At 41.1% G+C, this 18,038-nt stretch overlaps 1 protein-coding gene across 1 annotated transcript in view; it reads left to right on the top strand.

Annotated features, from left to right (window-relative positions):
• Window positions 1-18,038, top strand: part of LOC144600321 (limbin-like) — a 102,094-nt gene that overhangs the window by 2,076 nt on the left and 81,980 nt on the right. The window contains exons 3-9 of the mRNA XM_078411893.1: window positions 2,102-2,256; window positions 4,406-4,474; window positions 11,332-11,506; window positions 12,354-12,457; window positions 13,717-13,782; window positions 15,102-15,236; window positions 17,154-17,296. Coding sequence (XP_078268019.1) covers window positions 2,102-2,256; window positions 4,406-4,474; window positions 11,332-11,506; window positions 12,354-12,457; window positions 13,717-13,782; window positions 15,102-15,236; window positions 17,154-17,296 — 847 coding nt within the window. The remainder of the gene's footprint in view (window positions 1-2,101; window positions 2,257-4,405; window positions 4,475-11,331; window positions 11,507-12,353; window positions 12,458-13,716; window positions 13,783-15,101; window positions 15,237-17,153; window positions 17,297-18,038) is intronic.

The following is an 18,038-nucleotide window of genomic DNA, read 5'->3' as shown; positions in this document are numbered from 1 at the left end:
ACCCTTCCTTGTTTACTGCAAACCACTTAACATTTCTTAATTGCCTCCCATTGCTCCTGCACATTTATCATCAAGTAGCTGTTTTCAGTTCACTCTGCTAAATCTTTTCTCCATCTCAAAAATGTGGCCTTCCCAATTCAGAACCTTTATTTCTTTTTTGTTTTTATTCTACTGAATAGCAATTATAAATCTAACCAAATTTGGATTGTCGCAACCAAAATGGTCCATTGATATTTCTTCCACCATAACAGTTTAATTCCCGAAAACAAATCGAGAATTGTCCCTCCCTTGTTGCCAACTGCTGGATAAAAAAAATTCTCCTGAATGCACTTTAGGAATTCTGCGTCTCCCCCTCCCATGTCTCCCCCTCCCATGTCTCCCCCTCCCATGTCTCCCCCTCCCATGTCTCCCCCTCCCATGTCTCCCCCTCCCATGTCTCCCCCTCCCATGTCTCCCCCTCCCATGTCTCCCCCTCCCATGTCTCCCCCTCCCATGTCTCCCCCGTGTTATTTATTGGCTCAGTCTATATCCCAGTTAATGTTTGGGTAATTGGAAATTACTCTTTCGCATCTGATGCTCATGCCCATCAAAAATTTGCCTACTTGTTTGCTCTTGTATCTCCCTCAGCCTGTTTAGCTAATTTATGGTAATGCTGCACCATATCCAGGAAGTGCATAGTGTAAACTCCTATTTAAGTTTGCGCAAATGAGAAGGATAACGTTTAATATGCAATCTTGGCATTGTGTTGAATGCTCTAATTATGACAACAATGCTTGGAAATAAAAGATTAAATTATGGGCATGATTGATTTAAAATCCAGGTGCCATGACGATATTGCAGTGGGAGGGAACACAACATGGAAGGAATTTGTATAAGCGTCATGTGATCCCAATCCAACAGTATCTCCCCAACATTACCTGGCCCAGATGCAGAGAGTTAATCTCTCTTGCTCTTTGCATCCCAGAATCCAGTCACTTCTGGCAGCACAATAAGGATATCCCAGCCTCAGATGCCCCGACAGCTCAAAATAGCTGGCTGTAAGATCTGTGCGAAACCTTAGTTGTTTAAATGTCACTGACGCTCAGTAACACTGAAAACTAATGATATTGAATTAAAAGATTAAAACAAGAATAATTTATAAAAAGACTAATATTACATTTTATGGTTACATTTCAACCCTATGAGAAATAATTATTAAAAGTTAGTTAAATTCTACTTTGCGTTAATCAAAAACCCAGCAAAGGCACCTTACCTTTTAAGCATGCTTGATTTATGCATTTTTGAAATAACGTGCTTGTTCCTTTAATACCAAACCTTGATTTACATGCTGGTATTTTGGAATAACTTGGTTAAATTTACTGCTGACAGCTTAGTCGCGTATATGCTTAATTTACGCATTTTTGAATTACATGCCGCTTTTAAAGCACATAACCCCTGCATAAAGTGTGATGTGCCTGTAATCCTGCTTGCAATTAATGGTGTCTCTGATCTCGTGCCAGGCCAGACCTGATAAATTCAGCATATGAGATATTCCACCAATAAGCTGGGTTATTCCACCAATACTGGAGTATTGGGGTGTCCCACCAATACAGGATGTTGTTATTGAACCCCATGATAGATTCATCCTTCTGTTTGGAATCATTACCGATAGGCAGTGATTTACATTGAAGAACCACATCTTTAGCTAGAATTCTCCCAATATGATAACTGGTTCACAGTTCCTAGGTTCTGCCAAGATTTATTTTTTAAATCGCACAGCTATACATATTGTTCAAGATTGAGAGATTCCTACACATTTCTGCTTGTGCTTCTGGCAACAGATCTGTAGTGAATCTCTAAAGTTGGGGAAGGGCTTTGTTTTCACTTGATTGATCAATTATCAAAGTCAAATAATGTTTCTTACCCATCTTTCGATTCTTTGTATTACATGAAGTTTTTGTACACAGAATCTTGATTGAAACTTCACCACTGTGCTGGGACTGTCAGTAGCAATTGTTTTTTTGGCATATTAATTTTATAGCAATTTGACAATTTAAGCTATTCATTATTTAGTATGTTGTCTAAATCTGTTGCATCAACTGATGTATTTCTTCCATTGCAGAGTTAGGGATTTCATCACAGGAGCATCTGAACCATCCTCTATCTTCAGTAGCCCCAGGCAGCACTTGGAGCCAGTCATTGCTGTTCTCACTTATTACATGGAGCAAACCATTTCAATCCCCAAGGAAAAGGGAACTACCACAGAACCTGTTGAAGGTCAGTGCAGCAAAGTTATATATCAATGGAATGGAATAATTTATTGTCACATGTGACTAGGCACAGTGAAATTCTTTCCTTACATACCCAATGTATACTCAATGGATTGAAAATCTACCAATGTTCAGGGAGCTAAAGCAGTGCCCTTGATGTTGTTTGGACTGGTTCCCTGACTTATACTTTGATTCAAAGGTAGACACAAAAAGTTAGAGTAATCAGCGGGACAGGCAGCATCTCTGGATAGAAGGAATGGGTGAAGTTTTGGGTTGAGACCCTCCTACACATTTTGTACCTTGATTTACTTGTTGCAGTAAAGGTGTGAGGCTGGTTGGGTGGGGGGATTGTGCATGGACTGAGTGATAATTCTTTATGAAGTGCAGAGTTTGTGCTGATGTAGAGAGAGTGGCAACCAGTCTGTCGATACAAACCAACACAAACAGCAATGCAGTAATGTCCAAATACTCTGTTTTTGTGGTGCATGGCTATGTTTGTTGAAAACACATATTACAATATCTCCTCCTTGTGATTCTATTAAAGATGGTTCATTGAAAGAACCAATGTAGGTTCAGCAGGAACTCTGGAAAGTGAAACAGAGAGAGCATTTTGGGTCAAAAATTCTTATTGAGAACTGGAAATTGAAAAAGGTTAGTTAATAAATTGGAAATTAATTTTCTGTAAAATTTCCAGATGTTGCAGAATGCAGTAACTTGCAAATTTATTGTTACACTGCATCTAGAAGCAACTCAAATAATTCATTTACTGTTGAAAGATGATTTAACACTTGGCTTTATAAATGGAATTTTCTGTATACTATTTACTAAAGTGGAACAGAAGGTCAGTATTGTAAGTCAAGTCGAGTTTATTGTCATCTGCAGAAATACGGTGATGTACAGGAACAATGAAAGTCTTGTTTGTAGCAATGCCATAAGCAGATAGACTCAGCCAACAAACAAACCTACCTGATACATAAATTCTACAAGACAGTGAAAAGGGTAAGACTGTGGAATATAAACAAGACTTTAGTGTAAAACACAATTCAAAAACAAGTCGACAATGGTACAAGAGGTTGTCAACAGTGTTCTATTGCTGAGGTAGGATTATGGTTGTACAGGCCGATTCAAGACCTAATAGTTGAAAGAAAGTAGCAGTTCTTGAACCTGGCACTGTGGGACTTGAGGCTTCTGTTACCACTGCCTGACAATAGCAGCATGAAGAGGGCCTGGATTGAATGGTGAGGATTCTTGATGTTAGATGCTGCCACCTTGAGGCGGCACATTCAATTAATTTATCTCCCTTGCTGATTACCTGTAAAGATTGTAAAATTAATATTCTATTTTGAGCAGTTTTTGGCATATTTCGGAAATGGCAGGCAATGTAGTGAAGCAACCTTTGATTTAATAATAAATTCTGGAAAAGGTTAAGTCCATAGGGCAAATGGAGTATTGGTTACCAGTATTCTGACATGCAACATTGAGGATTAAATTGTTGTGGACCACAAGAAGAATATAGAATCAACCAGCATTTGAAAGAGACTGGGCCTCAGCTACAGACATAGTGCAATGTAATAAACTGGTATTTAGAGATTTGCTGTGTTGTACAAGCAAGCCTCACATTACCAGTTATTAAGTAACAAAAATGTGCCCTTACAGAATTCACACATCACGACCCAAAAATTTAATAAAGGGAATAAAATTCACTCTCATGGAATTTATGTGATAAAACAAAATAAATGAATGCAAAATGTAATGTTCAACGTATGTGAATCACATTGAAGTACGCATCAAAAATCTGAAGTGAAAAATAGAAAATGCTAGAAATACTCAGCAGGTCGGGCAGCATCTGTGGAGGGAGAAACCAAGTCAGCATTTCAGGGTAGAGCAAAATCAGTCTGAAGAAGGGTCTCGACCCGAATCGTCACCCATTCCTTCTCTCCTGAGATGCTGCCTGACCTGCTGAGTTACTCCAGCATTTTGTGAATAAATACCAGCATTTCAGGGTAATAAATGTCATCAACCTGAAATATAAACTGTTTCTCCCTCTATAGATTGATACCAGCAGGCTAAATATTTACATTATTTTCCTATTTGAACTTCTGAGATTTTGTTGTTGTTGTTACCCGTGACAGTGAAGTTACGTTGCATATTTTCAGTACAATGAAAACACAAACAAGGCAACAGGATCTTCAGCTTTCAACTTGACTTTTCAGAAATGCGCAGAGGTAAGCTGTTTTTTCAAACATGATCCCTTCTGCTTTCTGGAAGCAAATAGAGGTGATATTTGCAGGATCTTATCTCTAATGAATAAAATACAAATTTGCATGATTTAACAAATATGAAATTTCAAGTAGGGCACAAAGTGCTGGAAGTGCAGCGAGTCAGGCAGCATCCGGAACGGAAACAAAATCAGTGGAAACATGCAAAAGGTCCTCCATACCTCAAACAGCACATTGTGTTCTGATGAAGATTCACCACCTAAATTGTGCAATATCTTTAGATTTGTTTAGTTTAAATTAGTTTATTACATACCTGGGATACAGGCTTTTGTCGCCTGCTATCCAGACAGTGGAGAGACAATACATAATTACAATCAAGCCATCCACCGTGCACAGATACATGACAAAGGAAATACTGTTTAGTGCAAGATAGAGTCGAGAAAAGTCCTCAATTATGCTGAGATAACTGGAGACACAAGGAACTGCAGATGCTGGAATCTTGGTACAAAACACAAGGTGCTGGAGGAACTCAGCTCGTCAGGCAGCATCTGAGGAGGGATTGGACTGGTGAAGTTTTGGGTGGGGACTCTGAGACATTATCTGTCTATTCCCTCCTCAAATGCTGCCTGAGTTCGTCTAGCAATTTGTCTCATGCTGAGATAACTGGTGTGGTGCGGCAAGGTAGGTAATTTGTGATGGAAAATTTAGTGGAAAAAGTCTGGCGCGGTGACCTCTATTGCACTGAGGCCAGGCGCCAGCTCTCAGACACCTCCTCCTACTCATCCTTGGATCATGATCCCACAGATGAGCACCTGGCCATAATCACGCAAACCATTTCTGATTTCATCACCTCTGATTTGTCTGCCATCCACAACTTCCAACCTTATTGTTTCCCATCCCCGCACAGCCCAGTTTTACCTTCTCCCCAAAATCTCATTCTTTAGGGAACGGGGTTCCCCTCTCCCATCATAAATGAGGCCCTCACTAGGGTCTCCTCGGTACCCCCACAGCCCTGCTCTTGCCTCCCCTCTCCCTAGTCGCAACAGAGTCCCTCTAGTCCTTACCTTTCAACCCATCAACGGTCGCATACAACACATAATCCTCCGTAACATTCGCCACCTCCAACAGGATCCCAACACTAGTCACGTCTTCCCATCTCCACCCCTTTCCGCCTTCCGCAGAGACCATTCCCTCCACAACTCCCTGTTTAACATCCCTTCCCACCCAAACCACCCCCTCCCCAGGCACCTTTCCCTGCAACCACAGATGCAACACCTGTCCCTATACCTCCTCCCTCGACTCTGTCCAGGGACCCCGACAGTCCTTTCAGGTTAGGCAGAGGTTCACTTGCACCTCCTCAAACCTCATCTACTGTATCCGTTGTTCAAGATGTGGACTCTTATACATCGGCAAGACCAAGTGCAGACTGGCGATCGTTTCGCTGAACACCTTCGCTCATTCCGCCTGAACCGACCCGATCTCTCAGTTGCTAAACACTTTAATTTTCCTTCCCATTCCCACACAGATCTTTCTGCCCCAGGTCTCCTCCATTGTCAGAGTGAGTCTAAATGCAAATTGGAGGAACTGCATCTCATATTTTGCTTGGGCAACTTACAGCCCAGTGGTATGAATATTGATTTCTCTAACTTCAACTAACGCTGGTATTCCCTGTCTCTCTATCCCTCCCCCACACAAGCTTCTCGTTTTCACCCAACAAACAGCTTACAATGGCCTGTTTCCTTTATCGTCGTTATTTTTTTGCATATCTTTCATTCTTTGTTCTTTATTTCTCTACATCATCATATATATCTCTCCTTTTCCCTTATCCCTAACTAGTCTGAAGAAGGGTCTCGACCCAAAACATCACGCATTCCTTCATTCCAGAGATGCTGCCTGTCCCGCTGAGTTGCTCCAGCTTTTTGTGTCTAACTTAGGAGACATGCTGGGAACATGTGCCTCCAACTACGTTTTTATCAGGCTGGTTTTTAAATACTTGTGCATGTGGGGAACATTGGATTCAACAGAAGAGAAGGTATAAAGGAGCTTCCGAGTCATTTATGTGGTTAATTCACTCATTGAATAAGTAAACCAAGCCACCTCTGAACACAGCATAGAGGATTTGTGTTTTACGGTCACAGAAAGATAGAGAGAGACAGAGAGAGAGACAGAGAGAGACAGAGAGAGAGAGAGAGAGAGAGAGAGACAGAGAGAGAGGGAGAGAGACAGAGGGAGAGAGACAGAGGGAGAGAGACAGAGGGAGAGAGACAGAGGGGGAGAGAGAGAGAGAGAGAGAGAGAGAGAGAGAGAGAGAGAGAGAGAGAGAGAGAGAGAGAGAGAGAGAGAGAGAGAGAGAGAGAGAGAGAGAGAGAGAGAGAGAGACAGAGAGAGAGAGAGAGACACACACAGAGAGAGAGAGACACACACAGAGAGAGAGACAGAGAGAGTGACACAGAGAGAGACAGAGATTAATGGTTATGTTAATTTTGCAACACAAAAGTGTAATTGAATGTGACCAAAGGTTTTTAACTTTTTTAATGTGTGAACAATTGTTCACTTCTACTGCCCTCTAGTGTGCTTTCTGTCACTATACTATGCCACTCACTGGTGGTGTGGCATTTTATTCCCAACCAATTTGAATTGCATGCAATGTAGAGCTGATGGAATGATGGGTCTGTAAGCTGGCCTGTGGTCTGAGTTAAAAATCACTCATTCAAATAATATAGCAAATACTTGGGCTGCCTTTGCAACCCCTTTGTGTCAGAATATATGTGAGTGAGAATGAGGATCAGTTCTTAACCCTTGATTATTTCTGACTTATATTAATAAATTGGAGGTGGGGGCGGGGGCAGAGCATAAAGCATTTAAGTTTGCTGATGACGCATGGGAGGGTATGTTATGTGGAAGATCAGTATAGGTCCACAAAGTCCATGTAATGTTATGCCAAGTTAACTAATCTCTGCCTGCACATGATCCAGATCCCGCCATTCCCTACATATCCATGTGCCTATCTAAAATATCACTATCCTATCTCCACCACCACCCTAGGCAGCGCGTTCCAAGGTACTCACCACTCTTTATATAAAAAGACTTTCCCCGTACATTTCCTTTAAATTTTGCCCCTCTCACCCTAAAACACTGCCCTCTAGTCTTTGACGTTTCCATCCTGGGGTAAAAGGTTCTGACAGTCTATCTTACCCATGCCTCTCATCATTTTATATATTTTTATCACGTCTCGTCTCAGCCTTTGATGCTCCAGAGAAAACAACCCAAGGTTGTCCAACCTTTCCTTATAGCTAATCCCCTCTACTCAAGGCTCCATTCAGGTAAACCTCTTCGGCACCCTCTCCAAAGCCTCCACATCATTCCTATAATAGACAGATAGAACTGCACACAATACTCCATAGGCGGCCTAACCCAAGTCCTATAAAGCTGCAACGTGACGTCTTAACTCTTATACTCAATGCAACTGAACTGGGGGGCGCCGATGATGGCTGCCTAGCCAACGGTCTGTCTGTCTTTTCTTTCTGTTTTCTTATTTTAAGTATGTGTTTAAAAATATGTTTTAGTGTTTCTAGGTTTGTTTTTGTGGGGTTTGGGGGAAAATGTTTTCAATCTCTTACCTCGACGGGGATGTGATTTTTTCCGTGTCGTATCTCCGTCTCCATTACGGCCTAACATCGTGGAGCAGTGCGGCCTTTCCTGGACTAATGGTTGTGAAATATATCAGAGCATCCTGGACAACTCAGGTTGTCGGGACAACTGTGTTGTCAAGTTAATGTTCGCCATGATGATTAGCATTAAACAGAAGAATACATGGAAATGGGGGCAGGAGGAGGCTGCAAGTTGCATCATTCAATACATTATTGCTAATCTTTGCAGGCCACAATTTCTCTTGTGTGTTTGTTCCGCATACCCCTTAATTCCTTGATCTTTCAAATATTTATTGATCTCCACCCCATCAAATGATCTAACTTCATCGCCCTCTGGGGCTGAGAGTTCAAGGTCTTTTATTGTCACATGTACCAATTAAGGTACAGTGATGTTTGATTTACCATACAGCCATACTAAAAAAAAGCAACAGGACACACAACTACATAAAAGTTAACATAAACATCCACCACAGCGGATTCCCCCCATTCCTCACTGTGATGGAAGGCAATAAAGTCCAAACTTCTTCCTTCTTTATTCTCCCATGGTTGGGGCAGTCGAACCATCTGCAGTCGGGGCGATCGTAGCTCCCGCAGCCGGCGATCGAAGCACCCGTGTCGGGGCGATCGAAGCCTCTGTGTCGGGGACAGTTGAAGCCCCTGGAGCCTGGAGCTGCCGAAGACGGACTCTAACTAGGGACCGCGAGCTCCACGATTTTAAGTCCGCAGGCTTCCGCGGTTGGAGCTCCAAGGTCGATCCCCAGCAGGGATTGCCAGCTCCATGATGTTAAGTCTGCAGGCTCCCACAGCTGGAGCTCCCGAAGTTGATCTCAAGCAGAGGCCACCAGCTCCTCGATGTTAGGCTGCAGTGCGGACGGAGATACGATACGGAAAAAAATCGCATCTCCGTCGAGGTAAGAGATTTAAAAAAGTTTCCCCCACCACCTTCCCCATTCCCCACATAAAACAAGCTGAAGAACACTAAAACATATATTTAACACATACTATAAAACAACAAAGAAGAAATGGATGAAGACAGACTGTTGGCAAGGCAGCCATTGCTGGCGCTACCCGCTGGTATTCCAGTGAGAGGAGACATTTCTACTCATCCCCGTATTAAATGACTGCCCCTTAATTCTGTAACAATATTCCCTAGTTCGTGACTTTCAACGCCAACCTTGTAGGGCCTCCCTTAGGATCTTATAAATTTGAATTAATTTACTTTCATTCTTCTAACCTCCAAGGAATACAGGTCCAAATTGTCTAACCTCCTGAGCCGTATGCTACGCATTCTTCCCTGTGCTCATTAATTGTGAGTACATTAATTGTGAGAAAAAATCTCAATGCTTTACAAGGAAGAACACAACACACCAGCTCCTCATTCAGACTGGATAAGGTTTTGCAAATCAGTGGTTGAGTTGTGCAAATATATGAACCACATCTGTGTAATTGGTACCAATGTTTTAAAATTTATTTTTGTTTGTTTTATGGTACATATTTGGAAAGGAAATTTTCTAAGATTTTAGAATATTCTGGATTGGATGGGTATGCTGAAATCTTTAGTAATTCTTGACTCTCATGTGATAGCCAAGTTGTGCTGCATAATCTGACCACTAGATGGCGTAGCATACCACCAAATCAAGAACACATACAGTCAGAATTTAACCACTGGGTATTATGCAAAAAGAAAAGTTGTCGGTACTGAATGAGGCTATTTGTTTTCCAACTGTATCTTTCTATGTAAAGCAACTAAACTACAGAAAGTTTTGCTATGTTTTGCTACAGAAAGTTTTGCTATAATGTATGTTTCCATGACATGAATATAGAAACATAGAAACTAGGTGCAAGAGTAGGCCATTTGAACCTTTGAGTCAACACCACCATTCCATATGATCATGTGTGATCATCCAAAATAAGTACACTGTTCCTGCTTTCTCACCATATCCCCTGATTCCGTTAGCCCTAAGAGCTATGTCTAACTTTCTCTTGAATACATCAAGTATATAACATGAGCGATGAATTGGGGAACAGTTTGCATTATGGTTATAACATGATTTTGATTGGGAACTAGAGAACCAGTTAAAAATATTTTGGAAATTTACAAGGAGAAAAAATAGTCTCCTTGCAGTCATCAGACAACATTGTCTCTTCATAATGCAGCTGCTACTTTAGCCATTGAAAATGATAAGCAATTGCTTCTATTGAGACTTGTGCAATGATACTCAATGTAACATACAGCCTTTATTATTTTTAGCTTCAGTAATAAAAATCAACTTATTGCTATTCTAAAGATTTTAATTTTTGTTAAATCCTGCAAGAGAAATAACTTTGTTAGTGTGAGTATAAACTCCAGCCCCTTTACCCACATCTATTGTATTCTGTGATTCCAATATGTCCTCCTTTACATCAGCGAGACCAAGCGTAGACTTAGAGAATATTTTACTGAACACTTGCACTTGGTCTGCCAAGGCTTGCTGAATCTACCGAATGCTAACCATATTAACACTCCTTTCCATTCTAGAACCTTTCTGTCCTAGACCTCTATCGCCAGAATAAGGCAACATGCAACTGGAGGAAAAGCATTTCACCTTCCATTGGGTTGCTTACAGCCTAACAGTATGAACATTGAATTCTCCAATTTTGGATAACTAATCCACAAACAACCCTTCCTTCCTTAACTCCACCTCCCCCCTCCTCATGTTCCCTGTGCCCCACCTGGATGCACCCATTTCTCCCCTCCCCTCTCCTCTTCCACCTAGCTCTGGCTTCACGATTTCCACCTTATCTACATCTTTTGTCTTTTCATTTCTGGCCTTTGCCCAACCATCTGCCTATCAAAAAACTCACCAGCATCTACCCATCACTCACCAGGCTTTGTCCTGGCCCTCCTCTCTTCCAGATTTTTCCCACCTTCCCCATCATGTTTCAGTCTGAAGAAAGGCCATGATATGAAACGTCACCTATCCATGTCCTCCAGGGATGCTGCCTGACCCGTCAAGTTACTCCAGCACTTTTTGTCCTTTTGTGCATTAACCAGCATTGCAGTTCCTTATTTCTATAAAGTTGGTCTTCTCCCACTGTCCTACCCCCACCACCATCTCCCTTTTGAATGTGCCTTTCCGAGACCACTGTACTGAGCGGTCGTGTCTGTCTGTGTGGGTGCCTGCATGGCTTAACTATAAATAAGATCACACTAGCTCTTATTTTTTTTTTTAGGTGAATGGAAAAACATTAAATGTAAAACTGATGATAACCAATTTGGATGTACAGACGACATTTAATGTTTCTCAGCTGACTATCCACGACACCATTGGCGTTCTGAGCATTCTGAGTAACGTTGGAAATGAAACTGAAATGGGGATCCAGACATACACCAAAGAATCTCTCCAAGGTACCGCAGATCTTAGTGTCAATCCTATTGCTCAATATGAAAAGAAAATTGAAATAAATTGGCCATTTGTAAATATGAATGTTGTCATAAAGCACAGTGAACACTCTGAGCTGAGTTTTCATATCAACTTTTTAAACTGTATCTGTAATTTATTTTTGTGGTCCTGGCAGTTCTTTTTTTGTAATTATTAACTTTTTTGAATCTGACCATCCATAATTGCCCTTGAGAAGTGGTGGTGAGCACCTTCTAGAACTGCCTCTTCTTCTGGTGAAAATACTTGCACAATGAAGTTGGTAGGGAATTCCAAGGTTTAGATCCTGTGTTGATAAAGAAATGATCATATATTTCCATGTCACGACACAGGAGCGTAGCGATAGAGTTGCTGCCTTGCAGAGCCAGAGACCCGGGTTTGATCCTGACTACGGGTGCTGTCTATATGGAGTTTGTACATTCTCTCTGTGACTGCGTGGTTTTTCTCCAGGTTTGCCAGTTTCCTCCCACACTCCAAAGACATACAGATTTGTAGGTTAATTGACTTCTGTAAAATTGTAAATTGTCCCTAGTGTGTAAGATAGTGCTAGTGTGTATGGGGTGATCTCTGATCTTGCGGACTCGGGCCAAGGGCCTGTTTCTGTGATGTATTTCTAAAGTCTAAAGTAAAGTCAGGATGGAGTACAGCTTTTTGGTTTCAGAGGAGTTATGAATAGAATTGAACATTGCTCAATCATCGGTGAATATATCCCTAAGTGGCTTGGAAGGAAAGTCATTGATCCAACAGATGAGTCAATGGCCTTTGCCTGTGTTTAAATCTTGTGATAAAATGTATTTTTCATTTCTTATTCATCAGCAGGTGAACACTACATAATTAATTATACTGCAGTATTAAAGGCTGGTGAAGATGAGAAGAATATTTCATTACCGGCTTACCTCACCATTGGCAGTCAAACACAGGTATTTACAGCCCTGTTTAGTTAGAGGAGATTTTAATCTTGACATGACTAATGGATGCTGTAGTGACTCGGGCGTGTTCCTGCATGGTAAAAGAGGAGTTCTAAGAGAAAGTGTTTGTATTTCCATATATGATTCAAAATTCAAGATTCAAGATAGCTTTATTTGTCATCCAAAAAAACTAATTTTTTGGACAAAATTCAGTCACCCACAGTCCAACAATAAAAGCATTAAAATAGGCAGATTACACAACCCCAAAAACACATAAAAAAAGAAACATCCATCACAGTGAGTCTCCTCCAGTCCTCTCCTCACTGTGATGGAAGGCCACAATGTCTTTTCCCTTCCCCTGCCGTCTTCTCCCGCGGTCAGGTTGTTGTGGTTTCAGGCCGCGCCGGACGGTCCGCAGCGGGCCGACCCAAGCCCCGCGATCCGGATGGAGGAGGCTGCAGATTTTATTTTGAATTAGGGAGTGTTTATTCCAAGTATAAGAACTCTGGAACATGTAATTTGATTAGGGTTAGAGACATAACATCATGTGGCACAGAACAGGCCCTGCAGCCCAATGTGCCCATGCTGACCAACATGCCCATCTACATCAGTGTCTCCTGCCCATGCTTGGCCCATGTCTTGCTAAACCTCTCCTATCCCTCCTTACTGATTTATTAATCAGAGGAGCCATTCATCCAGGGACTGGAGATCCCATGAGATGCTGCACAACAATTCTTCACTACAACTCACACCTCAAGTAAGCTCATTCTTATATTCTTTGTTTTCAATGTAAAATTCAAAGTACCCAAAAGCAACAATTTTAATTGAAAAGGTGAAGTTTATTTTTCTTTTAATTTTTTTTGGTTGTTTTCTATTTTACTGTTCTGTGTTCTTTTCATTCTAAATTCTGTTGCCCAGCTGGGAAGATGGTTGTGACTAATAATTGCATTTTGTTACAAAATTCGATATTTTATTTCTATGGAAAATTTAACCGTATGTTTTTATGGAAGTTTTTGCAGTGACATTTTCTACATTTTGTAATTATTGAATTCCATACCTGGGAATAACTAGGGACTTGGATCACACTCATTCCAATGAGAAGGAAGGTTGATTTTTGCCTCATCTTTTTCCTTGCTTTCCCTTCCCCTCATTACATTTGGGGAAACATTTTGTTACCGCCTGCTTGTAAGTTGGTTTAGAATGAATTGGCGTCTTTACAGCTGACCAAATTATAAAGTATGTTAATTAAAATCTAAAATCCTGCCTTTCAGGGTAATCAAATACAGATTGGACCCATTCGGGCAGATTTCATATTGATGGTAAAAGCAGAGACTCGGGTAAGTTGAGAGCAAGAATTTATATTCTTGATTATCTTGATTTCGTTTAAAGCAAGACTTCACAGGCTGCTGAATCTGAGGATCCAGAAGCACTTGGGGAATTGAGATTAAAGTCATAACTTGCACAAAGAAAGGAGGTCATTCATCCCAGTCCAAAGACCTTGCAGTTTTTTAGCTATCTTGCTGCCCACAATTGAATCATCTTAAGTCCTTCCATCATTAAGTCAGAAGTTGGGATGTCAACTGGTGATTGCCCAATGTCCAATTCTATCTTCAATTACTCAGCAAATAAGTCGTCTATGTCTACATGCTGCAAGAACTGAACAACATTTCAGGATGGGATGATAAATTGAATGTAACATGTAAACCACACAATTGCCAGGCAGAGACCATCTCCAGAAAGAGAGTTTAATCACCCAATCTTGACACTCAAGAATGTTATGGTTGCCGAGTCCTTCAACTCCAATGTACTAGGGATTACCAGTGATCAAAATATTTATAGGATTAGCCCCATAAATTCTGCGGCTACACGTAAATGGCCACATATCCTGCCTCATTTGGCCAACTTTTGACTCCGGAGGACACAAAGTGAGATATTTTCCATCTGCCAGAATGAGTGTAGTTTAAGTACTCAAGAAGCTCGGTCCCATTCATGAAAAAGCAGCCTGCTTGATTGATGTCCAATTCACCACTCTAAGCACATACTTGTTCTGCCACCGGAACACTGCGTACCAACTTTAAAATGGACTGCAATTACTCAACTACACAAAATCTACAACGTATAACCCATGAACAACAAAGGTCCCAAACAGATGTCCCAAACAACAAAGGTCCACAGCTACCCTTCTAACTCACATGTCATCCGAATGAAGACTTCCATAACTATACATTGCAGTGAGCCATTGATCCTAGTGACCCTGAGTTAAAAAAAAAAACTAGACCCGGTCTAGCAGCACAATAACGTACTATTCTTCTGCTTGCTGGATGTTGGAATGGAGGTCAGCAGCAGATTCACAGAGCTAACAGAGAAATTATCATTAGGGGTAAGAATTCGGTGTCAAATCTGTTAGCTAAACAGCACAACTCTATTGATGTTAACCATACATAAAATATTATTGGCGCAATTCCTTTGTGATGTATGTGATTCTCAAAATAAGTAAATGTTTTGAGGTGTACGTTCATTACAAAACCAAAGTTAGTGGTACTTTTATAGTGCAATATCTTGACTGCGCTAAAACAAAAGCAAAAATGAAATTTGTTGCCACTCCAGTTTTGTTCAAGAAAGACTAAAGTGTATTATTTTACACTTTTTTTTGCAGGTTTCTCCAAATCACGGCATACACTTTGCTGGATTTATTGTGGCATTCATCGTTTCTTTGGCCTTGGGGCATTTAATTCTTATCACCGTCTTCCATATCAGAAGGGTAACTGGCAGGATCCCTTTTCTCCAGCAGGTCAGTTAATTAACACATTGTTTTATAGTGTACTTTGCATTATGGATTACAGCATTCTTGAGGCAGATTTTGCTGTCCTCCAACTAAAATCTGTTAAATTCTCCTTGCAGAATTCTCCTTGCAGAATTATAGACTCATAATAAATGGAACCAGTGATTCTATGCTGTGCTAGTGCTAGAGTAACTCAGCCAATCAGGCAGTATCTGTGGAGGGTTTTAACAGGCAGCATGTCAGGTCAAGGCCTTTCTTTAGAGCAACACAGTGGTGCAGTTGGCAGAGCAGCAACCTCACAGCGCTAAGGACCCGGGTTTCATCCTACTTTGGCTGCTCTCTGTATGGAATTTACATGTTCTTTCTGTGGATTTCCTCCAGGTGCTTTAGTTTCCTCCCACATCCCAAAGATATACAAGTTTGTTGAATTAGTAAATTGACCCCAGTGTGTAGGGAGTGGATACGAACGTGGAATAACATAGAATTAATGTGAAAGGTGGTTGATGGTCAGCATGCACGGTGGGCTGAAGTGCCTGTTTCTCTGTGTATCTTTAAATCAATTTATTGCAATCAATTCAGACACAATACAGTAGTTTAAGTCTGAAGAAGGGTCCCAACCTGAAGCGTCACCTATTCAATCCCACCACAGATGCTGCTTGACCCAATGAGTTCCTCTAGCAATTTTGGTTTGACTCAAGCATCCATAGTTCCTTGTGTCTTTTTGATATTTGGTTCCATTAATTGTGCTTCATTCATGGAAACATTAAAAGAATGTCCAGCCTTTTGTATACACTGGAATTTAGAAGGATGAGGGGGGATCTTATTGAAACATATAAGATAATTAGGGGATTGGACACATTAGAGGCAGGAAACATGTTCCCAATGTTGGGGGAGTCCAGAACAAGGGGCCACAGTTTAAGAATAAGGGGTAGGCCATTTAGAACGGAGATGAGGAAGAACTTTTTCAGTCAGAGAGTGGTGAAGGTGTGGAATTCTCTGCCTCAGAAGACAGTGGAGGCCAGTTCGTTGGATGCTTTATGAGGGGGTATGGGGAGAAGGCAGGAACGGGGTACTGATTGAGAGTGATCAGCCATGATCGCATTGAATGGCGGTGCTGGCTCGAAGGGCTGAATGGCCTACTCCTGCACCTATTGTCTATTGTTTCTTATGGAAAGACTAATGTTATAATGCACTTCTAAAATTCACAATAGTTCAACTTTCAGCTGGAAAAGAAGTTTACTTAGCCATGCACAGAGCAGACTTTCTGATGGCAAAGCCTTAACTTTAGATTGTCCATGTGTGATGAATGGAGCAACTTGTGGCAGAAATCCCCATTTGGGGTGGTTGGAAGAGAGGGTTGTTGTAGAAGGTTGTAGCTGAACTGAGGTTGGTGGTTCACCACCTTCTGAACCTGTTGCCTTGCACTTCTGTCCCAAACCTTTCTGGGGCCAATCTGCTCCATTGGAACCCTGGCAGCTTTCCTATGAGACGTGTTGTGAGAAGAAGCTTGGGCCAGAGGAAATGCAGACAGGCAAGCTTTGAAGAATTAGATGAGTTTTTCATACATGGGCCAAGAAGAACAAGATTCGGAGACCATTTCTAGATGTGAGGTCTCATTCCCTTGGGTCTTCTTCTTCACAACCTGCATGTAACTCTACCCCTTGCACCTCTCCTTCATCTTCACCACTGCCACCACCATTAAAATCAGGGCCCAGGGTATTTAGCATTGCAAAAAATGATGCTGCCTGACCCGCTGAGTTACTCCAGATTTTTTTGTCTACCCAAATGATTGGAGCCCTCGTGCAACAGGTTATAATCTGCCTGAATCTAGTCTTTTCACAACAAATCAAAAACTGGCAGATTTTAACATCTTGTGTGCCATTCACGATGTGTGCTAAACTATGCAACTTGAGCTTTTTTAAACAGGTAAAGAGAAAGCAGTCAAATGCAAGTTCCTCAGTAGCCGATGATGGAGCAAAGAACTTAAAGGAATATATCCGACTTCAGGACAGAGTGATTGACATTTTGCTGCTTGAAGACCCACAGAACATGACTCGTGCATTGAATGAGTAAGAGTTCTGCTTTAAAATTTTCCAAGTAAATCTTTGATTAGTACATTGTTAATAATTGAAGATGAATTTAGGAAGATAACATGCTCTGTGACACATTATTCTTTAGTTTGACTAAAAAAATGTACTAATCCTTTGGGCCCAAAGAGAGATGATAATGATGACGCCGAGGCAGTTTTATTCATGATGTTGCTCGGAGGCTTCAGATTTATTCATGTGGCACACAATCAATATCACAACCCTAGGGGAAACATTAGCACCTTATCTCATTAACTAATTCATGTCCCTCCAACTCAATAGAAATTGTGCGAGAACTCATGGTAACTAAATCATAAAATCCAATAGTTTGCTGTCTGCTGCGGGGTGTAAAACAAGGCAGAATGAAGACAAGTTTGATTATTATTGAACCGCTGTGAAACCATTTTGATGCTTATAGACCCACAGAACTTGATGCAGGATTTTGTGGAAAAACAGTAATTACTTAAAACATCCAAATAAATCTTTGCCTGTGCCATATGACAGCTGAATACACTTCAATTTAGAACGACAGCAACTTTGTAACTTTGAACTGTTGAACACCAATTTCTCAGGCATCACTAGTCTCTCGTGTACATAAAGTAATGTACACTTTCCACTTTACGTATGGGTGGATGGTCAAAAATCTTTTCTCCATGATAAGGGTATCCAAAAGAGTGCATTGTTTGAAGGTGAAAGGTGGGAGAGTTAAAGAGGATCTTATAAG

The sequence above is a fragment of the Rhinoraja longicauda genome, chromosome 1, assembly GCF_053455715.1.
Source record: "Rhinoraja longicauda isolate Sanriku21f chromosome 1, sRhiLon1.1, whole genome shotgun sequence".
In the NCBI taxonomy this organism is placed as follows: Eukaryota; Metazoa; Chordata; class Chondrichthyes; order Rajiformes; family Arhynchobatidae; genus Rhinoraja; species Rhinoraja longicauda.
This window is presented reverse-complemented; position numbering and strand designations above follow the sequence as displayed.